We start from the raw sequence: 25152 nt of genomic DNA on the forward strand, positions 1-25152 counted from the left end.
CGCTTATATAAAGCGTAATCATTACGCAGTTAGTAGCTGAAAGTAAATCCGACCGGCATTTCGTTTCATATGTGTGACTTATAATCTTCTGAGGAACAAAACTACACCTGATATCCCTATCTGTCCGTTATTTTTTATTATCCCACCGCCATATTATGACAGCATAAATTACTTGGAGTGTTTCCTGAAATACTTGACGTATTTGTTTTATTTTTGTTCTCCGCTTTAATACAACTCATTAAAAAAAATTTGATTCTAAACGCTCGTTCGAAGTAAGCACAGAAATTGAAAAACGCTTAGTTTATCGCACATTGGAGAATTTAGCAAGCACAAAGTGCAAGAATTTTGGGATATAGTCAATGCATGGCTAACTGTTGAATATGGGTTAAATCTTAATCTGACATATAAAGAAATTTTATTGGGGGTAGGGCAAAACCAAGGTATAAACTGTGTTTTACTAAGTGCAAGATATTATATTTATAAATGTAAAGTACGTAATGAGATGCCTCAATTTGATTAATTTTTATATATGAAAAACGGTATTTTCAATTGTAAAAAAATTATTGCAACTAAAATATGTAAACTGTCGAATCATGTAAAAAATGGAAAATTATCATGAATTCATTTTTTTTAAGTGCAATTGTATTTATATGTTATCATGTGTATAAAAAGTGATGTTTTTAAATAAAAAAAAAAACACATAGTGAAAGTGAATTGAAATACAGGCAATCTTTTTCGATTTTTTTTTAATATTTTTTAGTCCGCATAGGGCCAACTTTATTTACATTTCATTTCTTGGCACAAGCATTATACATAGGTTGATTAAAGCTTTGTTTCACTTTTTCTTTGTTTTACTGATTTGTCTGACCTACATTTAGGCGATTAGCTTTCATGAGACGCGATATGGCTTGAGCTTTGTCCGACGCGAAAAAAGTTCTCGTAACGCCGTCGCCGACAATACTCCGTTGTTATTCACTCGACCGTCTCGTTTCGCTGTTCGTCGGGAATGAGTCGACAGAAGCGTAGCTATTATTGCGTTCTAAGTTAGTGCTTGGCTTACATATGTTTTACCTATGTATAATTTTAGGTTCAGTTATTGGCACGGAAGATAGGTAGCTATGTTAATCATTTATATTGGCACACGATTGGTATGAGTGCGGATAATGTACTACGACTGCCTTCATATTAATGAATTAACCGTGTGACCGTTTAGAATAGTGAAGTGTATCTAGTTTTTGAGGTATTGTTTATGTTGAGATAAGACCACATTCGGCGTACACTATTCCGTTGGAGATTGAAGACCACAGCTCCAATCCTTTTCATGGCCCTGAGTTGATATGGTAAAATTATGTATTAGTTTAGTCGAGTTTTCAATGTTATGTATAAATGCTACCGCGTGAAACTGCTGCGTCGCTTGAGGACGGTTTTCGGTACTTTTTCATTTTTGTTGCTTTACTAATGACATTGTTTTTATGTTTGTACATACGAGATTGAATATGATGAAAGCGGGAATATATATTTATATTTTATACTGACAAAGCATATATGCATTGCAATATGCGGAGTTGAGTTCCAGGCTGTCATATTTGCATTAGCGTTATTAGACCTGTCAAACTTATCATAAATGAAAACAAGATATTTTCCAAAGTAGAAAAATAAGTTTCGTTTCAGTTGTAATTCCATTAGAGCTAATGGAGGTTCCTAATCTTATTTTCATGTCCCGGTTCAGGATCTTTGGCATCTCCACTGACAAATTAAACGAGAAGAGGGTTCGAGTACTCGTGCACTACCGGGTCGCGTCCCGTACTGTCGCGGGCTGATGAATTATTCAAGCGCGGTAGGACCTGCACCCGTCGCTCGATATATCGATTTAGTGAGATTCAACGTGATATCTATACCTCGGCTTCGGTGGTCCTGGTGTAGGAAATGGGTTAATTTCTCTGTGTCATATGCACTTTTCTTGAGACAGAGGATGTTTAGATGTACATTAGATTTTCTAACCACCACCGACAGTTAACCTAATGGAGGTCGAATGCATAAATAAGTTAAAATTCATAATACAAAAGACGGAGCGTGTCATGCTTAAACTTGAAAATAGTTTTATGCGTATTTATTAATGCTTGTCTTTTATTGTTTTAGTTTTACCGCTTCTGTAAGTCCCGCGGCAAACGATATTTACCGTCGCTCAATTCTATACTATAATGATTTATATTTTTAGAAGCTCTTGGCGCTGTTGTGGTCGCCGGTAACTTCACTCAGATAGATCAATCTCCTATATTTCTGAGCGGCCTTGCTTTGAGTAAATGTCACGAATACCTTCTCAATTGCAACCTTTAATTGGCATTATTATAATTTACGAAATATTAATTCAATTAAACAATATTATCTGTTTGTTTGAATTTCTGAATTATTTATTGCTTGCTTCGCGAACGTTTTCAAAGTCCTAAACTTTCAAATCAAAGACTATAATTACTCAAGAGAGGCGTGTTTGTATATCATTACTTGCGTTCGCCGACCCGACGGTACGTTACTGTATTTTGTGGCCTGCGTTGAACCAACCATCGACGACCTTACGCTTTCATGTGGCCGAAATCTATTCCCGCATCGATCCTTTCCCACGGCGTTGCATATCACTTTCTGTAGCCTAGACTGGTCCCAGTACATTGAATTTATTTTTACTCAGCTGTGTTGAATACCTTAAATGTCGAAATTTTTGAGTTTGTATTATTGTCCACATTACTGGCTGGTCGAACGTGGGCCCCATTTAGCATACGTCCTTATTACGTTCATAATCATAACTGTACTTCATTTCACATGATATCATGTATCTCATTCAATTTTCAGAGCTTATCATAACAATTGAAAGGCTTACCATTGTACTCTTGTAACCTTTGACCCTTAAGGTTGACAATTCGTCACTTGTCTATTTTTGGATATGTTGAGCCATAGTGGGAGATTATTATAACAGAAGCGCATCTTTAAAACTGAAATCAGAAGGATACAAAAGTAAAAAGTGTCTAAAACTATGGCCCATTGGGTGACAAAGGTCACATTAATGTGCCTATTGGCAACATGTGTATTGTCCAACAAACCAAGGCGAAGACAGAATCGTGGATGTAAGTATCCGGTGTTACTTCTCATTATTCTTGACATAATATTATGACATATCCATTTGTACAAACAAGAAACATCAATTTGTATTAATGAAATTGAAGAATTGGATTTAATTGTAGAATTTAGAAAATTGTTGTTTTTTCAAGAATACGTATGGGCTTTTTAAAATATTTAGGATGAAGATATTATCAGAAAACACCCTTTCCAAATGGATGGCTTTTCCAGACTACAGCTAATTTAATAGACAATGTCACATTTGGAAATTCTTTGTTATCAACCACAGTTGCATAGCAGACAACAGTGGCTGCTTGTTGAGAGCCGGATTTAGAGCTAACAATCAAGAATAAGTTGTAATACATTTGACTTTAAAAATGATCAATATGCGATATCTTACTGATCATTTACATTGGTAGTCACTGGTTATGTATCTTTTATCCTACCAGTTTGTTGCCATATTTTAATGTATTGACAGCTATTCTACCAGTTCCATATTATCAAGCGCAACAGCCTGCAGGAATCCTTGGTGGCCTAATAACAAAAAGTAATATAAATATGTTGATGTGTGCAAGCAATCTGAATGATATTTGTTCATGTCCATTTGCACGTCATATTACAATAAAACTGAATAGTTATAACGGAATCCACAGAGTCAAATAGCAATGCAATATGTCATTCCAATTTTTGGGGATATTGTTGTAGTCAATATTCATATTTCGGTTTCCCCAATCGAATCACAAAGAACTAAATTTCTGATGGCAATCAGAATGTTCTTTTCAACAATAGTGTATACTATTAGATTTGGAGAAAACCTTGTGATCTCAATTTTTTCCTCACTCAGCGAGTTTTATGGGCTAAAGAAATGAAACATTACGATTTACGGACAACTGTTTATAAAATTACTGTAATTTGGAAATCGTAACTTAACTGTTATTCCGACTTTAAACGGTCACTACAAGCTTCAGTCAGCCACATAGAGCACTACAATAATAATAATAATATTTCCTTGCATTTTGGAATTGAAATCGAAATGAATGTGAATTTTTTCATGTTGAAATGTAGCATGTATGATATGTAATGGTATATTGGGATTTCTGATTACCCAAGTTGCATGTATTTGATAAAACAACATCCATATGAATTGATAACTTAGTCCAGACAGGAATATTACTACTATTCTCCATTCTGAGTTGATGTCATAACCGTAACTTGATAGCTAAAAAAATTACCTAGATAGGTTTAGAATTTTTCTTTCAAGTTTTTTCATTGTGTGCAGTGTTTCAAACAAGCAGTATGCAATCGAGGTCATATACGGTAATATGCAATACCAGAGAAATTTTTTCAAATCTTAATAACTTTTAATATAAGACAATTAATTTATGCATCTTCGTATCCAAAACAAATTGTGTGTTAAAGCCTGGTTTAATGTGAGTTTATGTAAAGCATGCAATTGAGTAAGTGGACGGATGAATAGAAAAGATTTAGAATGAACGTGTTTGAATTTGCCTCACAAAAGTATTTCTAAAGCATGTATTACTGTTATAAGCAATCTTCCATGTATTGCTTTGATTTACTTTTTTATTCATTTATGTATAATTAATATAAAACAAAATAAAAATTCAAATGTTTTCCAAAATATTTTCGAATCTATTAAGTGCAATTCAAATTGGCACGAGGCTAACTATAGAACAAACCACTAAATCTTTATGCAAAGTTTCGATGGTTGGAGAGAAGCCCATGTTCTGTTGTATTGGATCATCGTTAATTTTTATTTTAGGATGGACAAATATGCGGACAAAAATATTCTAAAAATCATTGGTTTACCATATAAGATATTCATTTTGAATGCATGTTCTTGAATTTTAGCCATACTTCGTTGTTATTGTTTTTTTGTCACAAATAACCAATTGCAAATGTTTTGTTTCCAACAGCCATACCAGTGATTGTTACTGCACCAGTCAGTCAGGTTGCAGTTGAATCAACAATCCTGGCATTGACATGTGAAGCAACAGGAAGTCCAAAACCTCGAATTTCTTGGGAGAGAAATGAGAAAGAGGTAAACGATAGTATATTTTTGTCAAAATTAAATATCAAAAAAAAAGGATTCAAGTTATTTGACATTCAAAAGCGCTGTTATTTTTATAATCAAGTTACTCAAGAATCAAATTTGTCCTGTTAACTAATTAAATAATAAGATATCTATAATTATCCAAAATTCCAAAATATCAAACTAGTTTCGATACTAAATTGTTTTGAACTGAACTGTTTGATATTTTATTTAAATAAAGGGTTTTGCTTTTAAATACCCATTATAAATAGACTAGACTGAATAGAATAAATCAATAAATTTCCTCACTGTGTTGTATGTTTGTTTCCATAATTTCATAATATTTCGATCTATCTCATCAATATGAAATTGCTTAATATTAGATCTGTCTATGAGAAACACATCTCACTAGAGTTACAGAAAAGTAGTACATAAACCAGATGGCGGCTATGTTTACATTTTGTGAATGATTCACTTACCTATCGGCTCCATTCTTATCAGTATGTCCCACTTATTCATCTATATTTCAGTTTCAATATAAATTTTCTAAAATAAGTCAAATGTTTCATGGTAGTCATAATAGAGTATGACACCAAAACATGCTTTTAAAATTATCATTATTGTTCTTTGCTTAGCAATCAATTCTCCCACCTCTATGACAATATTTAATATATTGCTGTACTTATTTATGTGATTGAAAACATGGAACATGTTTTAGACTTACCACATCAAAGAGCACAGATTAACCTTAAAACATTAACACATTATTGCTCTTTGTACAAATTGGATATTTAATTAGTCAGGTAAAGTGATGGCCATGGATATTTTGTGAATAATTGTTGAGCTTACCTTTCTAACTTTATTTTAAAATAATTTTTTAGGTTTCTAAAAATCGGTTTGAGATTTCACACTACACAGAAAAAGATAGAGTTGGTTCTGTGCTGTGGGTTGAACAAATTAAATCAAGAAAGGGAACACCAATTGATTTCACCTGTGTTGCAAGCAATCAACTTGGACAAATTTCAGCTGCTGCAAGAATTGAGATTGTAACAGGTATGTTTTAGGTTTCTTTTAAATTGTAAATGGCAAGGACAGTCGTCGGCTTTACTCGTGGCGATTTATAATTGCAAACCTCATTAAAAATCTAGTAGCAAATCTTACAGTCAGCCAAAAGTAAATTTAGTTAAGTCTCATTTCATTTCAACAGTTTATTAAGAAGTTGTTTTGAAACTCCTCGAAATTCCTTCTGTTCATTACGGATTGGAGTCGGGACGTTCGCGTGACATGAGAAACAATGAGACAACGAGTAGCACATTGGCATCGTTGCTTTCAATAGCTTTTTATTGTGAAGCGCTTTATATTTTTGTTACCTAATCCATGTGGACCGTAACAGTACTCCAAGCTGCTGTAGAGAGCTTTTAACTGACTGAACTTTTAACCGCACAAACGTTTCTCCTGGGTACATTGCTCATTTTATAGACGCAAAATAGTAAACCACATTGTTAGCTAAAAAGAATTTGTGCCAAATTTTGACGCCGCGTCATCTAAAATTCATAGCAGTTTTACATACATAATTTTGCATCGAGATTGCAATCCACGGATTCGTTTCATAGCTGTACATCGCGCCATATTATGTATTGTATTCAATTAATATTCAATATATTACTGGTATAGGCGCCATGTGCCAAAATAAAGGATATGGCATTGGATATTATAATCTAGTAAGGCTATTATCACGGATTTACCTGATTGTTTAAAACAATACATAATATGATTAGTTATTTGGGAAAAGGATTGCTCGGTATATAGTATGAAAACAGAAAACAATTGTCAGATTTTAGATGGTTCGAAAATGTTGGAATGGTATTTTTATTCATAAATATTGAAATTAAAATTCAATGACTCGAATATGTATTTCTGGCGAATGTTGTGAGTTTTATTGTTGGAATTTGTGTATTCAGTGTTTAGAAGTGGCCTACGTCACTGTCAAGTATTGAAATATGAACCAATAATCCCATTGGAATGCGCTACTCCAAAACATTCCGGTGACACTTCGGAATCAATGTTTGTATAATACGTTGTCGTCGTTTTTTAATTTTACAAATAGTTTCTGGTTTTGTTTCATTCAGAACCACCGGTTTTTATATTCTACTTCGTTCATCTAGATTCTAGATTGTTTCAGTTTTCGAGCAAAAATCTAGCAGATGTCATCAAAGTTTTTTTATTTTACGAAATTCAAATTCAAATTCTGCGATTTTCAATGCACGTACGGTTTCCGCGAAACCGTTACGATCACCTGGCCTTCGCCCCGAGATATAAACACCGTTCTCTAACGTCAATTAACGAGCAACCTACCGTGAACGGAACGTAAATTATCACAGCGGCACTAACATTGACATCCCGCTTTTTACGATGTTGGGGGTCAGTTCATGAATACAGAAATCGGACAAACATGACTTTCAGGCTTCCCGCTGTGCATCCGGGGTTTATCAAGTTCACACGAACGTACTTAAGAGTATTTATTTCAATTGTTTTATCATAAGGGTATTTATTCCTATTGTTTTGTCGTAAGTCCAGATCGCACTTCGTTAATTTTTTGCGACTCGTATGGCTTCAGCAGACCATCCAGCACTCTTTGCCTCATTTTACGATCGTAACCGTAAATACATTGATGTGTTTGACCCTGCTTCTATTCGATTTATGTCTTTGTAAACTATTCTATTAAAATGGCGGGAATAAATCAGTAATCAGGATTGACTCATTCATTCATTGAATATTCATGCCCTTCTTTATTCAATCAACCAGGTCACGGACAGGAAGAAATTGAATCACCCCATTCATTTCAATGATAAGTAATTTGCCTATTTTCGAGATAATAAAACGCTACGAAAGTAACAGTTTCTCGCACAATATTAGCGGGAAAGAGATTGTGCATTTTCTGATTGTGCTAAATATAATATCTAAGCATCGTATCGAGTTATAGTTTTTGGCGTTCAAAGTTACAAGAATCGATAAACATTACGATTTTGGCAGAGCGTGTATAACAACCATTTCGATAAGATCATCATCTACGATAGATTTATTTGGTCCCACCTATGAGAAATTTCTTATAAAAAGCGACAACAAGATCTGTATAACCGTGGATTACTCGCCCCAGAATCCCAATAGCATTGTTAGATTACCATTTATGAGTCATTCCGGAAATATTTCAACAATTAATCGACGTTTTCCATTTTCCTGAATTATGTATGTACACATTTACCCTGCTCATGGAAAAAGCTTGGACATATCATTTCGTGTTGTCGAAGTTATTACTTATATTAAAATACCACAACATTCAACTGTTCGGCAAAAGAACCAACACTTCTTTTTCGGCGCTCCTTGGGTGTGTGTACCAATATGGAGATAACTTATTGTGTTCGCCTACTTTACATCAAGTTGTGTAAAGGGACTGAAACATATGGGCTTGTATAGTCACTTTGCTACACAGACAGTCCCCGAATTCGTAATAGAACTAATATTATGAAATTATGCCCTAACCCTAACCTGGTACACACACTACGGGAGTACCATCTATGTTACAGCTCATAATATGAACCGCACGCGCTTTGTTCGACGGAAACCCCGTGCTGAAATCATATTGAATAGAGTCATGTTTTAGATCTTCTCATTCTGTTGCACTGTTTAAAATTCACTCCTGCACGTTGCAAATGCTTTTAGCGGCATTAGGGGTGCAGGATTGAGCAACCAATATGCATAGCTTTACAACAACGCCCTTAATTTTATGGGAATGCAAATATAGACAGGCGTGTGCTGGACTTTCACTGTCTCTATTCATAGAAATAGAGATTTTCTTTGTCAATGTAATGTTTGATTCGGTCGGTGTTCAAATTTACATTGCGGAGTTAGTTCAAACATTGAATTCGACAATTAACTTTTTCGTAGATAGTTTCTCCGCAAATGTAAACAACGGTGTCGTAAATCTAGCGGAATCTGAATCCCCGGAACTATAGCTCAATTAGCCCCTTTTCATTTTTCGACTGCATAACGTATTCCCATTGTACAGTGCCCTTATAGCATTATTGAATGAAATATCTCGGAAGCCTTAGATGTCACAGCGTTCCTATTCAGGTTTTCTTCTTTTTCCCAGGTTCCAGAACCAATCAAAATGTGTTCAATCAATCATTGTACAGATTTCTCAATTGTATGGGAATTTTATTTATAGCAAAATTAAAATTTTTCTGAAACCAAATAACAAAAGAATCGACACATTTTTCACAAAACAATGACTTTCCACGTCACCATAATTGCTCTATAAAGAGCCCTTGATAAGTTTTGAGGTTGAATTGTTTTTATTATTTAACGCCCAAGCGAATTCCACCAGTCTCTTGAAACGTACATTGTGACGTATTGTTGATCTTATGCTGTTATTTTACGTAGCATATTGAGTGAAGTGTAGCTTTTCCGATAATATAATTATATCGTGACTCCTGCCGTCTGGCTGCAATTGCGAATACGACTATATGTTTTGTAATTGTTTAGATTACTCCCCCAGTATCAGAGTTGAGCGCAATTTGAGTTCTAAATAAAATCGACGATGATTTTTCGAACTTTGCTTCAACATATATTCCACCCCCATTACCTCATTTCATGCAACATGAATAAAACATCAAGTTTTGCCACCCATTTCGGCTATTCTGTCGTAATGTATTTTTCCATATCAATTCCACCGAACGCCATTTTATTTTGCAAATTCCTGAAACTTTTTGTGCCAAAACGGTATACCACTTTGGTGAAGCTAGTAATATGGTGAATTCAAACTGTTTTCATGAACTTAGTGATACGTTCAACCGCAACAATGCTGCCCTTTATAATACATCTATGTTAACAGTGCTCTGAATAATTCATCAAACGAAATGTTCAGACGACATTACATCGTATCTTCCATCCTTTCACTTAGAAAACTCATTGTGACAAGATACTCCCCATTGGATTAGACATCGACTTCTTGGCGTCAGAACCATGGGTAATAGAAGGGTACCGTCCTATCTGTATACATCTTGTCCCAGTGCCATTATAAAGCGATCTCCTTTTTAATTCTCGCCTAATGGTGACTCCATGGTGTGGCTTTACATCAAAGTAATCCATTGAATAATATTTGGTTTGTTAAAATTTGAGATATCGATTTAGCGTAACACCGAGGTCACACTTTTCTATTTTACAATTTTGTTTAAAATTAACTACACGACGGCAATCACCCAGCATTACTTCCGCACACTGGCATCGAAAATGTTGAAAGTTTTTTTTTTATGATGAACCATTTATTAATGTTATTGGCAAAGCATTTGTGATGTAAAATCAATTTTAATATCAAGTTTAACAGTGCGTTCTACTTATACACGACATTCTATTTTGTTCATATTGAGATGATCTTTCCAATTTCAAACACTCCTATTGATTTTGCCGTTAAAGTAAAATTTCAGTTAGTTGTTACACTCAATCCAAATCTTATTTTGATTCGGTGTTTTGCTTGAACTGTTTCACTGTTATTTCAAATATATGGAAGATTTGCTCACATTAGCATGTTTTATCATCTCGCTATTTACACTAGGCGTGGTCTTACGATAGTTTCTGTTTACCGTTTTCTATTCTTCGATGGAAAAACATCAAAGTTCTGGCAACACTCACCTATTCACGGTATAAGGGTGACTTATCCAGGTTCCAGTTTATCTATGGGGCACTATATGGTAATTCTCATTTTGTTTCCTATTACATCATAATCCATTAAATGATTCATGAAATATTTCTTGGATGACAATGATGTTTTGGGATGTTGGTTTTTGTCTACTGATCTTAGACTGTGATATCATTGAAGCGAGTACCTCACCCACCCACCTGCAAACAATACACTCACTTATATTGATCTTATCCCGTCTAGAGCAAAGCCTACAATAAGTCAGAAAAATTCGGTTCCAGGTAAATTTCCACATCTAATAAAAATTGTGTGAACATTGAGGTGTCAGGAATTCAGCAGGAACTCTAAATGTCTATATGTTCATTTGTTATCTGGGAATAGGCGCGCCATGTCACTTCATATCATCTTGTATGATCGAGATTAAATCGTAGTCCCTGGCCCCTTTCTTGTTGACATTTGCGAATACAATTTTTTGGCCTTTTTTGATTGGTCAGAAACTTCTCCTTTGAAATATATTTATCATGTATTTTTTTCGCCGTATTTGTTTATTAGATTAAACTTATCATATCCCTCGAGTCATTTTCCCAATAAATCGATTTTAATTCCCACCGTATGTGATTTATTCATCATAGAGAATTTTGACGCATTTAGCTAGTTATATCATTTACGCACGCAGTCGAAAAGTTGCAAAACTTTGTATAACATTCAACAGTAACAACTTCCAAGTTTTGGATGAGAATATCCCACTCATGAACACTATATAAGGCGAGCATTAAGGGTTACAGTTGGTGAAATCTACTCAATTACGTTTTCGACCAATCATCAATGATGCAATGGGAATTATATGTTCAAAGGTTTAGGATTTGATTAACTAAACCACATCTGTCGTGCCGCTCCAGCCAATTATTATAGCAAGGTGATAATTGTGTAAATGAGGTAATTTCGAAGATCTTTTAATGAAGTGGATTGGCCCTGCCGAAGTCTGTTGGAATTAATGTGGTTATTTTGAAGTTATAGCCTTGTGGTTAATTATCGCATGGTATCTTTTCCATCTTACAATTCATGAATATTTTGTCCATTTCGATACAAAATTAAAACAAAGACATTTATTTTAAACTATTCTAACTGCTCAAAATGGCAATTTTTAACACTGACAAATGACTCGTTTACTGTTTCCAATATCAAAGCGTGATCGCGACCTTATTAACTTATGTTCTGATTATTTAGCCCAACGAACCGACCATGTTTGCATTTTCTTTATACATTTACATTCACCGACGCCAAATTGTCGGCATGTTAATGAGTTTTCTACAGAAGTACATCAATGTCACGTAGGAAACACGTAAAATAAATTCCACGAATCTTGCTAATGACCACCGGTAGTCACCTTAGACCTGGTAGCACCTGAGCTACATTGACAATGTCCGCTCACAGAGTGACCGTATACTCCTGCGGCAACAACAAATTGTCGTTACACGAGAGCCTGCTGCCCAATCGGCCTCGTCATTGCAAAAATTCGGTCTTCATTTCAATGTATGTATTATCTAAGTCTACAAATAACACTGTCGGCGTGGCTTCTCAAAAACGATGTCATTCTAAAATACGTCTAAAATAAGTTTTCCCTCTTGTGACCAACTGTCCACAATACCCGTGTGACCGGACATAGGATGACCGAACGAGCGTTCATTCAATAGAGTTGCTTTTTACGGTTTAATGGTCCGTATTTTGACAAGTGTATTTGTGGGAAAATAGTTAAATAATTTAACTGCCTTCTAATGTAAACGCCCATGATACATAAAAACTCAAAATTCAGACGCCATCGACGTTTTAGTGTTTGTAAAAATAGGAGAAATCTGCAAAGAAATACGCAAGCTGAAATTTCAAATTTTGAAAGTTCATTTGGGAGGAACCCGACACTTTATTACTAAGCACACAAGTTGCATATCACCATAGATACTTGCGTACACAAAACAATCTTTTAATGTTACATACTTTCCTTGAATGCATGAAGCATTACTGGGAAAAGACATCCTTCGTGCGACCTCTTTGTGATCCCGCCTAATTTCGTGGTTCGTTTAACAGACATGATTGTCACAACAAACAGAATGGCGTATGATAGACCGACACGCCCTGCCCCGACACCCCATTTTGCTTCCCAAAAAAGTTTGAAGAATAGGTAATTCGCTCTTAATATTGTAAAATACCGCTATACCAAGCTTAGCCTGTGTATTTTCAATTGTCATATTTGACTGAAGCATCGTGGGAACAAAGCATATGTGCTGTCTTTTCATGTTATGGTAATGTATATTCGTAACAAATTAACGGCCATAGGCCAGTAGTTGTTATTTTAAAACAATATAGGAGAAAATACATCCTTAACTATTTATATATTTTTTTCACTTTTATCCAACTAACTGGCTTTAATTTTTGATGTCATGTCCTTTTTACGTGACCCCGAGTTTGTGTTCCGTCTGAATATTTTATTTAATAAGCAATAAATCTAACAGAAATTATTTGAAAGTTCTGTAAGGAAAGCAAACGAATTTGAATTTGCATTTTTAAAGGCAATTAGTCTTGTTGCTTAATGCAATTAGGGAATACGGGAGAAATCGTTTCGTGTACTCCCGCCTAAGCGTATCCTGGAGGGTGGTTTCGGCCACGTCCGCCTTGGAGATAAAAAGCACCGTTGGGACTTTGATACATGCACGTTCCATACCTGACGAAAAACCATCTTTTATGTCTCTCGGAGACATTGTTTTTAAAGTTTTTTCGCTGGGATCAAAACCTGTCCTTTCCATTAAAGTATTAATTTGGAATCCGCAGGAAGACTTCATTGAATTAGTTTCGATTTTATGTCTGTATAGGTCGCTTTTCGTATTAGTTTTTCCCCAGCGGACCCGAACTTCTCGGAAAATTGGCCGTGGTTATTTGCGTTCACGACCGCCCTTGTCAACTTCGAAAATCCGTGATTGAAAATGGCCACTTTGTGTTTTTAGTAAAATTAAATGCAATGCGAATGTCAATTTATTTAGTTTTTTTCTTCTCAGTGACATATATATATTATAAATACATCTCAAAGTTAGAATAATATATATAGATGAGATTCATATTACTGAAATTGTCAATATTTCGGCTCGTACCTTTACCGAAATAGATATAATTTGACATCGAAATTCGAAAAATCAAAATAAAATTCTCCGAGCTGTTTTTAAATAAAAAAACTGCGACATCGTCCCCTATAAAAATTACAATCGTGTATTTTGGCGTAGAGGAATAACAAAAGCATTCTCGAACTTTCTCGTTTCGACTGCATCATTATTTTATGTTCTCACAGTCAGAGCGGACAGAATCTGTTGAAAGTTGGTTAAAATTCTTCCACAAATCATTGCAGACTCGGGCCATTCATGATTGCCACCATAACCAATTTTCGTCTTATTTTGCCGCGTATTCACAGATGCGTAAACGAATGTATATACTATACATCCAATTTAGGTCTCAGTCTATTAAACGTTAGTGTGATTCACCATGACTCTTCCGGACTTCGCGCTCAATTTAAGCGAATTCAAGATATCGTAATCGGCGAATTCTAAGAAGTTTTTCCAGATGCTCGAGAAACTCCTGTACAATTGTTTGTCAAAGTTGTATAAATCATAAATATACACAAACGCAAACTCAAAGACTGGAAGAACAAAATGCTTTTTGAAATTTAATTATAGAGGCAAATCTAATAGGTCAATTAATTATATTCAAACAACATAAATATACGAATACATAGACTCTTGGATTTGAATTGGAACTTACGCGACCCCTGGACTGAATCTGTGGAGCCCTTGGGTGCCGCGCAACTCTGGTTGAAGAGGAACGAACCACTGCACTGCACTAAAGCATTTGCTTGTAACATTGCCTTTGTCTCCTCAAGCAAACATTTACACAAACGATTCGTTAAGATAAAATATCTATTTATCGCTTTTTTTTTTTAAATTAAAATCGGAATTTTCGGTACTCTCGAAGTATGTATACCAAGATGGCGGACACCGAAAATTGTAATAAAATTATGGCCTAACCCTAACCTGGTACACATACTACGTTTCGATGTCCGCCATCTTGGTTCACATACTTCAGGAGTGCCGAATTATCAAAGACTTCGTTCTGTATTATACAGCAAGTAATAAATGAAACTTTTCAAGTCGCCTTTGTTTAAAGCTCTTGTTTTTGTTATTTTAACGTCGTTCGCGGTCCCACGACCTGGTACGTTTGCTTACGTGATTGGGGCGAGCACTCTGACATTGTGCTCCCGTGAAAGTATCGGTTGTGTAGTGTCTTTACTCGAACCGCAGCACCATCTCATTCCAATGGATGGGCCGATAAACTCACCTATGCTTGACCCTTGTCGATCACGATCACTTGTCGAGTATGAATGTCTGTCGTCACAAAAATTTATGGCGTGCAACCCGTGGAGTCTCGTGGCCTTGTGATTCGGTTTGTAATGTACTGATGTGAATTGTAAAAATTGTATCATTTTCATAAGTTTTCATATCTATGCGCCTTTTGAACATATCATGATAAGATTTTTACAGTTATTGAACTCCTTCTGATGTAAAATATTCGAATCAGAGCGAGTCTTCTGGCGCACGCGATGAGGTCATAAAGTCATTTTCAACTGTCAGATTGTATTCATGAGTGCTCGAAATGCTCAATAACAAGTGCGTGCATTTCGACAGGTGCGTTGTATCTCTTGATGACATGATTGAAATGTCGTAAATAGTCGATTCTACGTAATTTGATGGAATTTTATGGTTGAAACAAAATTCTTTTCAGCGATATGCGTGGTTTATATTTTGCGTATGATTCGGACGTCGGCCATAAATTTTTCTTTGTTCCTAGTTGTGAGTTGTGTATATTATCCTTTCCCTGAAAAAGAAAGGTCAGAATACGAGTTACGTTATTATTCTGTATCCTCCTGCACCAGGGGTGTGCAACCGGCGGCCAGCGGGTTACAACCCGGCCTGCCAAGCTGTTTGATGTGGCCTATATCAAAACTTAAATTTTCCCCAGCAAGCAATCCGACAGTTTGTTAGAAATGGTGCTCACATGAATAAACATACATAACGTTTTACTGTTCTTGTTGCTGCTTAAAAGCTTTCGCTTTGCTTCATGTATTGATTACTGCAAGGCTAAGCGATAGCCGAATCCTCTTCTCTTGCCGTTCTCGATAATTTTTTGTGTGGCCCAGCTTGATGTCTGAAGTTGGTTATATAGCCCAATTTCCCCTCCAAGTTACGATTCGGTCGCCGATTGTAGTTTTTAAAGAATTTTCACTTTTTAAACTGGGTATCATGGTTTCAATTTTATGTCCCACCAACGAATTTACACAGTAAATCGATTCTCGTTATCAAAGACACGGAACGAATTTCAAACCACGAAGATTCTGGTTTCGAAATTGATCTTTTACTCAAACATTAAGCTGTAAGACTTCGCACGCATTAGAGAAAATTTCTATTTGAACTTAGGTTTGGTGAATTTTGTTTTAAGCCGCCCAGAGTGCAGGTTTTCTGAAAGTATATTTCGAATGAGCAGCGTCGCAACTCGCAACCATACATACACAATTATTTCTCTCCGTTTCAATATGTGTGTTTATTTCTTTGTCTACGATTTGATGCCTATGCGGAAGTTCAATTTTATTTCCGCAATTGTACTTGAAATACCGGACATCAAAAATCTTAATTACCTAAGAAGTAGTTGTTGACCAACAAATTTTTACCATTGGTGCTCATGTATCGCCCACCGTAGTCAACAACAGATGGTAGCAAAACCACAGGTTTACCCACTAAAGTTCATCCAAATCGACATGGATGTTTATCGTTGTATGCCTGGAATGCTGTTGTGTTGGGATGTTGAGGCGTATCCGGTTTCCAGTAAATGCCATCGGTGCCTGTGTCAATTGACTCTTACATTTTCACATCAATTCAGCACGCTATCGCTTTCTGTTTTGAATTTGAAAAAGTTCGTTATTATGATTAATCAAGTAAAAACAGCGATAACATGATTATACATCGCCTTCCCTTTTTTGGTCGATGGTATGTTCTAACAATTCGAGACAATTGAACAGCTACAGGTGTATATTGTCCTACTTTTGAGTAACATATCAAAAATTCTATACATCTGTATCGTTATTCGGTTTATGACTCACAGGTTAAGATTTGCTTTGAAAGTAGTTGCATTGTTTTCCTGTGGAACTGCTTTGTAAGGGTTCATAGAAGTTGCTCTTGATTAATAGCAAGAAAACGCGAACAAATTGGAGTAATATTTGCTTTTATACATACACTATCATGATTGTCCCGCACCTATTTACTCATCGATCAATTGTACTCCGGTACTCCCGTAGTGTGTGTACCAGGTTAGGGTTAGGCCATAATTTCATTCCGATTTTTCTTATTTTAGTTCCATTGCGAGTTCGGGACTGTCTGTGTTAGCCAAGTGAATAAAGTATTTTTTTTGTATAATCCAACATCGGATTTTGTTCCATTCCATTCTGCTTGTCATTATCAATTTAATGAAAAGTACAATTTGTATATCTTTCAATGACTATTAAATTCTAATCATAATTTTCAATATAGACCAGTAATTCGAGTAATGTTGTTAGTGATAATGAGATGTAATTGGATGACATCATTTTGCGACTCATACCAACTACCCTGGAGTAATATTTTCAACTCTTTTCAATTTCCAATTTATCAAATGAACTGCAATATTACGATATAATTTCATCGGCCATGTTTGTGCGATCGTAAAGGAGACTTTAAGTCGCTTTCCTTAGTAGAATTAATGGATCCGTTAAGTAGCTTAGTTACTTTGGCGACTTCGATTTCATTCAGCGCGATAGTTGCCAATCTGTTAGTCCAGTTGGCGATAAGGTAATTGATAACAGCTGTCGACTGCATCCCATAGGGAAGAAGAAAAAATTCCTAAGATGGACATTGGTCATAAGGCCAGTGGCCTAATTCGCTGTACCATGAGTGATAGTATCATAAAAACTCAACTCCCAATATCGCATAATAGGATCCTCTTCAGCCGGATTTAGAGAGTTCAGACTGCTTGATATTCATTTGTGATTGTGTGAAATACTAAGCCATATATAGACCTTACGTACCGAACTAATCGCCTATGACCATATGCAAATGGTTTTATGGGGAAATTTGCAATTCAAACCCTCTTCTAAATAGTCTTTGAAATTATGAGAATAAATGCTAATCATAATAGTTACTCGCTTTGTTGAATATCGCGGTTTAACGGAACTTCTTACTTTATTTGTATGAATGGTAATGGCTTGCTGGTGAGATTTGAACTATTTATTTACTTTCCTTGGCACAGTTGGATATCAAAATATCAGCCCGTTAAAAATGATACTCATCACGAACTGATTTAGAAAACGGTACCCACGTAATGTGTGTACCGGGTTAGGGTTAAAGCGTGATTTTATTCCGATTTTCCATATTTTAGTTCTATTACGGGTTCGGGGACTGTCTATGTTAGCTAAGTGAGTATACCCCCTGTCCATAGCATTCAGTCCCTGTATACAACTGGCTGTAAAATAGGCGAACAAAATTAGTTACCTCCATATTGGTACACATACTTCTGGAGCGTCTAAAATCAGTATGTATGCCATTGCTATAAATATAGAAGATGGTGGAGCCCATTGCGCGATCAAAATAGTCCATATTTCATATTATTTTGTATATTTTCTTGAATTTACCAAAATAAAAATGTTTATCGTTCCATATTTCCCGCCCAATTTGGTTTTACAGACAACATCTGCAGTCAGCTCAGACATGTTATATTTTCTAAGCGTTCACACCTGCTGCACGCGACTTGAAATTCGACTATTTGAAAACAAAACATAATAAAAATGAAATTTTACACTTTTATATTTTGGGTTCATACTAATTATAGATTCAACTTGTTCCGGCACAGACCTGCATATGCTGAGAAATAAGGAATAATTCCTTTTTTGTCTATTAATAACAACGATCTTGTAATAAAATATTCACGCCGAATATCGACGAAAAGATACCAGACGGTAATCTGACCCCGAAATTTAGTTGGTGTTCAAGTACGCGAGTTGAGTGTCAGAGATGTAGTCTATAAATGTATTTACGCTACAGACAGTAAACATAACCGAATATCTAATTTCAAAAACTCTGTCAATATTTTTATCCGTTGACACATTGTTTAATGTCATTAAAATCGTCCATGCTTGGTTTGAATTGTGACGACATAATTTTGCGACGTTTTTATTTTCATAAAATTTGCGTCTTAATATCGTGCTTGCGTGAATTGTTGCTCTTGATCTACAGTATTGCATTCTAACCCCCATTCAATCTCAAACTCAAACATAAGACATTGCTGTGAAAAGTTTCATTTCATAATCTACATGGTAGTACATCATTCCCGCATATACACTGTCAACAACTCCTATGTGAGCCACCCCGCCCTTATTTTTACTATTTCTTTTATTTTCTTCAGCCTTCAAGATTATCTTCGGCTTGACGATAGGTAGTGATTTGGTTTCATATTACGGACTATATATCTTGGTACTGTTCACCCAACTTTTTAGACCACCCAAAATTCAGAGAGAAAATAGTTACGCCAATGTTTTATGGGCTCTTTTGGTATTTACTGCCGAGAAAAATCATTTTGTCGTGAAATGGACCACCTTATAGAATCCGGTATTGAAATTATTAATTGAGTATTTTCTATTCTGCAACTTTCAACACATTTTGGCAACCAAATACTTACTCTGAAATCTATTGTTGTCAAACAATGGCCGTTCTTAGTAATACAAATTTGCTGATTAGACGATGCATAATTAGTTATTTGCTAAAGATAAAAATGTCAAGGCAAGCCCCTCTATCGTATTGAATCAAGCTTCCAAATTTTGTTATAGACAGTAGCATATAGGCGTGGCCTCAAATTTCGCTACCCAATTGCTTATTGTCTTTTATATTTACGCATGGTATGGTTGTTTTCGCATTGCGTATGGATATTTTACTTGATTTACTATAAATGTCAGTTTTGTTGACTTAGTTCTATGTTACGGTAGACATACCGTGATGCAATACATGTTGTTAGTGGGGTCACAAGGTTGTCAACCCCTGCTTCTGTAATTTATCAAATGTATCTCAAGTTCATATCTTTGGCAATGAACTTCGATGGCGTCTTGAGGATGTCTGATGGCGGCGACAGAATGTCGTTGTATGCAGACAAGTTTGTATTTACCTTATGTGCTTTTGGAGTAGAAATATGGATTGGAACCGCAACATCAAGTGCCTTTACTACTAGCTTGGTCTAATCTTTTCAATGTGTAGTTTCTGCTAAGTTGAGTTGAGTTTTGTTGATCGCCCTCTATCGCAAGCTACTATATTATATTTTTGAAGTGCGGGCTCAAATGCAAAGGCAGTGGGACATTAGTTGCTGGCTGCTGCGTTTATAACCTGTTTGATGGAAAATTTTCTTAATTTCACTAAAACGGATATTTCGTTGGAATACATACTGCCTATAAGATATACATTACACGTTTGGATGAATCATGGGGAAGCAATTGTATTGAATATTGTGCATTAAAGCCGAATTCTTAGTTATGTGAACTAAAACATGGCATTTTAGTAAAAAATCCTAGTTCTGGTTCTTGTTGTTTAATAACTTGTTTAATTCAATTCGTTTATGATCAATGATTTCCTGTATAAGTTACGCGGAATCCAAGTTGTCAAATATTCCCACGAAAAACAACTGATTCCTTCCAAAATAATGTCCCAAAAATCGTCTTTTCCAAGAAATCAGCAATCGATGAAAGTTCTAATCACCTGCTATTAAACATTTAAAATGGCGTGTCCCAGTCATTTATGCCAGAATCATGATAAGTTGTATGGAAGCCCAATTGCCCTAAATATCGTGAAAAAGTAAACAGCTTGGGTAGGAAAAAATACGAAACATGAGGATATTATATCTTTTCTAATGTTGCGATATTGAGATGGTATTATAACATGCTTATACCCACTTTACCTATTTCCTGTATTATGGTACTTACAACACTAAGAAGATTTGTAGGGATGTATGTACACCCTGGGTATATAGTGTAGGAATAGAACGATATTATTTTGAATTTTGTATTCGTTCGGATCAAATTTTGTACCTAAGTATGTGAACCAAGATGGCGGACACCGGAACGTAGTATGTGTACCAGATTAGGGTTAGGCCATAATTTCAGGTGCAAATATTACGAGAGTCACTTGGCTAGTCCCCGAACTCGTAATGGAACTAAAATAAGAAAAATTGGATTAAAATTATGGCCTAACTCTAACCTGATACACATACCACGTTCCGCTGTCCGCCATATTGGTCCACATACTTAGGGAGTACCACAAATTTAAGTTATAACAATACTTAGGGATCCTTTGTCTTTCGCCAGCGTTTGTCGGTCATTGCAATTTCATGGCTCAATTAATAGATTTCATTACATCCATTTATCTCTCTCGACGTTCCCCAGTAACATCAGGAAATACGTGGACAGGATTGTCATTCACCAGAACGAGATTGTTATTAGAGAATTGGAACAAAAATCACAAAATCTCAACTCTCGGTCATGCTTTTTGTACTGTTAGAAAATAAGTAATGGTAAAATGTATTTTACAAGAAAACAAGGTATTTTAAAGACTGGGATTGTGAAAACGACAAAGGTTTTTAATCTGTAATTCTTAGTTTGGAATATTCCAACTATTTCCTGGTAAAACTCTGACTCAAAACACAAATTGTTAAATTTTCCTGTGTTTTAATATTCGCGGAAAGAATTTATGCGATGAAAAAATTCTCATTTAAACGATCATCTGTGCCTTCTGTTATGTCCAGATCCTTGAGAGAGATTTCCGCCATGAAATGAAAAATGACTTCGATTTTCTTTTGTTTTTGGTATCACGATGACATGCCGTCATTTTTACCGTCCTTTCAAAAAATTTTGACCGTCCTTTCAAAAAATTTTGACCAATTTCTTTGTTGATGCCGCTGGCTAGTTTGCTATTTATATACCTGTTGAAAGATTAAGGTCTAATTATTATAGACCGTTCTATTAAACATCAATATCGATAGCTTTGCGATAGTATGAATTGAACTCCATGGTAAATATCAAATTTCATATATCCTACTTTTTACCAAGTTGAGCTCAATGAACATACTTAGTAGTAAAAGTCAACGTTAATTGAGTTGAATGTATCCAGTCACATCGATTCAATTTACCATTAACCGAAATACCGGTATTACTCACCGATAAACTATATTTCTTAATCCGTAAACAGTAAACGGTTAAATCTGTCGGAACACCTGGTTCCATTTTTTATGTCTTTGTTTTAGGATGTGACTAATATCATTTCACCTGTTTCAAGAAATAAAAATCTTTTTATTTGATGACAATTTTTTTTTATAAATATGCTTATTTATTTAATTCTAATTTAGTCACAAATTGTAATTGTTCAAATTATATCAAATGTGACATTTCTCTGGGAATTTGTTAAAAATTGAAAATTATCAATTGTGCCTTTTTTTTTATTAGGCGCTCTATTTCCATTAAGTGTGCGCAGTGGAACAATTTCGTCAAACATTCCAAGAACCCTTTTGATATAATCCATCAATTTGACAATTGACAATTTGAAAAAAAAAAAAAGTTCTGGAATAAGTCTTCACAATAATTTCATACCATGTTTGGAAAGTTTGAATAAGTTTGCCACAAAATTTCGAAATTCCTGTTCGAGTATTTCCTAAATTACCTATCAAGAACATCACTCAACACGTTCGAAGACTTAGGCAGGCTTCCTGGGTAGTCTTTCTTACTGTCTGAGCTGTCGATTCGTCTGAAAAAAATGACTAGGTAGTATTAAAAACCGTCAAACAACTTCAAATCATACGTAGTTTAATCTTATAAATACTCTTGCGGTGGCTGGGAAATTTTCACTCGAACTGGAGTATTTTAAAAGATTTGTGTATTGTGGTTACGTGATAAAAACGTTGAAATTCCCTAGTTTTTTTTAATTGGTAAATTAGTAAGGCATGTGTTCCATCTCGTATCAAGGTATATGCCAAGCTTGGAACATCTAGGGGCCATGCCCTTCTTTGGCCCACATCAAACAAAGCATTGCCTTACATATTTATCATGAAAGTGAAATGTACCGTGCCTATAGGTCAATATTTGACGTACAATTTTGTCCGGCAAAACTTGAACGTAAATTAGGTATATGCAAACACGAAAAAGGTTCATTTTGAGGTCTTTCGTTTTTCTACTCAATGATGATTAAATTTATTCTATAAAAATTCTTCCACCGGGTTATCTAATGCCAATATCACCTCAGACAACCTATTCCACGAGCCCCGAACCATTTGTAAAATAATATTTACATTTAAAAAAAACAAAACTCAAAAGTTTTATAAACTCTCAAAACCCATGTCTCGTTAATGGAAGTGTGTTGACGCCATCGTCGCTTTATTTACACCGTAAATAAGCTTAAATTTTCGATCAAAACGCATTCTTGAAAATATTTATAAATGTTTTGTAGCATTTTGTCACCCAAAATAAATAAGAGATATTAATCGATAGCCTTATTTTGCGACGATTGTTTTTAAAGAATTCCAGAATTTTTATGCAGTAATGCCGAGAAATACTTTGAATGATACGCATTAGAATAGATCACTGAACGCTAAGTTTAAAGACTTTTGTACATGCATATGATACACCTACATTTAAAAATTGGTCCCTGTGCAGATTGAAGAATATAGCCAATGGCACGATCGCACATCGGGGACTTGTGTACGAGGGAGAACAAAAACAAGTGTTAGTTCTTAATCACTAGCCTCTAGTAATATATTTGTTTTTTCTGTCGACATGATTAAATTTCAATAAAATCTCGTGATGAAAGATTCCGCCTGCAATATACTGTTGATCCCAAAATCATGTTTTATTACTGACTGATTTGTATACTTAACAAGCAATGGCGCGTCTTCGTGTCTTCACTTGCATCTTGTAAAAGGAATATTATTTTGGCGATCGACGACTATGGTTTCAGTCACTAATATACTTAATGGATCAAAAGTGCTACTATCATCATGCTGCGGGCTTTACATATCCCTCTGCCACTTATGGCACGGGTATACTTTCTTGGTCTTTCTTGTGGTGTGAACGACAAGTACTCTCCATCAGAATTATCAACCGTCTCTAGTCCCTGGCGCCAATCTTACCAACCAAGGTCGAAGCGACATGACCTTGCTTATACAAGTACACGAATAGGTGAAGATAGGAATAAGATACGATACATGAAAATAGGTGTACTATAAGGTTTTCGTGTGAAAGTATGTTCTTCATACAAGGGCACAGGCTGGTGCATTGGTTTTATTGTGCTACTCTGTCGCAAATATCGTTATATTTATTAATATAATTGCAGCTTTATTTATAACCAAACATTTCTTCCATTTTTTTGAAATTTTGAAATGCGTTTCGTTGTCGTAGAGTACCTGAAAATGCTACATTTCAAGTAAAGTCTAGCATGAATCATTACCTTTTTACGTACATTCTTTTATTTGCTCACCGAGAAACCCCACTCTCGGAGCGAGTCATAACAATAAGTGATTTTGTGGCAATAGATGGTTCCCGGGGCAGAAATTGCCTAATATGGAAACAAGTTGTGTTAGCTCAATACGCCTACTTCATACGGATCGCGACATTTCTTAAGTTTTCTCAAGACGAGGTCTCGATCACTCAACTGTAGTAAAAAGAGAGTTGTTAGTTATCAGAGTCTGGTCTATAACCCAAAGCCTATGGCCCAGAGTTTGTCAGCCTACCAGTAACCGAACCCAGAAAAATAAAATTTGTTTGTGTCGTATGATCTGTCAAAATCATGCGGTTTTTTTATTATTTTTACCTAGTCTTGAACTGCAAAATTACAGCAGTTGTCCGATTCCTACGTCTATGTTATTGTTAATATCGTATACGTCATACGGGCTGTCTTCCTGTCACAAAATAGTTTATTACATCACGGATTCGCGTGAGTGATTCCCGTGTAAACACGTTTGAAGCTAAATGAAACACCGTTGCACTTGAATTCACACATTTCCAACGGACTGGAACGTATTTTATTTTTGAATTTTCATTCTAATTGATAAATTCCCAGGCTTGACTGAATTCACGGAAAAGGTGTTTTCAACATTTACATCGCTTCCATAAAAGTTTGTATTCGACTTGATATTTTACTGGATATAATCTAGG

General features: G+C 35.4%; 1 protein-coding gene across 5 annotated transcripts in view; it reads left to right on the forward strand.

Annotated features, from left to right (window-relative positions):
- The first annotated feature begins 2824 nt into the window (after positions 1–2824).
- The window catches only part of LOC120347448 (receptor-type tyrosine-protein phosphatase delta-like), a 56804-nt gene continuing 34476 nt past the window's right edge, over positions 2825–25152 (forward strand). For 4 of the 5 annotated variants that reach the window (XM_078117712.1, XM_078117714.1, XM_078117716.1 and 1 more), the window contains exons 1-4: positions 2825–3116; positions 3587–3655; positions 5043–5167; positions 6040–6211. In XM_078117712.1, the coding sequence (XP_077973838.1) occupies positions 3026–3116; positions 3587–3655; positions 5043–5167; positions 6040–6211 (457 nt within the window). In that variant the 5' untranslated portion in view covers positions 2825–3025. The remainder of the gene's footprint in view (positions 3117–3586; positions 3656–5042; positions 5168–6039; positions 6212–25152) is intronic. The other variant, XM_078117715.1, reaches the window with a different exon arrangement.

This window comes from Styela clava, chromosome 11 (assembly GCF_964204865.1).
Source record: "Styela clava chromosome 11, kaStyClav1.hap1.2, whole genome shotgun sequence".
In the NCBI taxonomy this organism is placed as follows: domain Eukaryota; kingdom Metazoa; phylum Chordata; class Ascidiacea; order Stolidobranchia; family Styelidae; genus Styela; species Styela clava.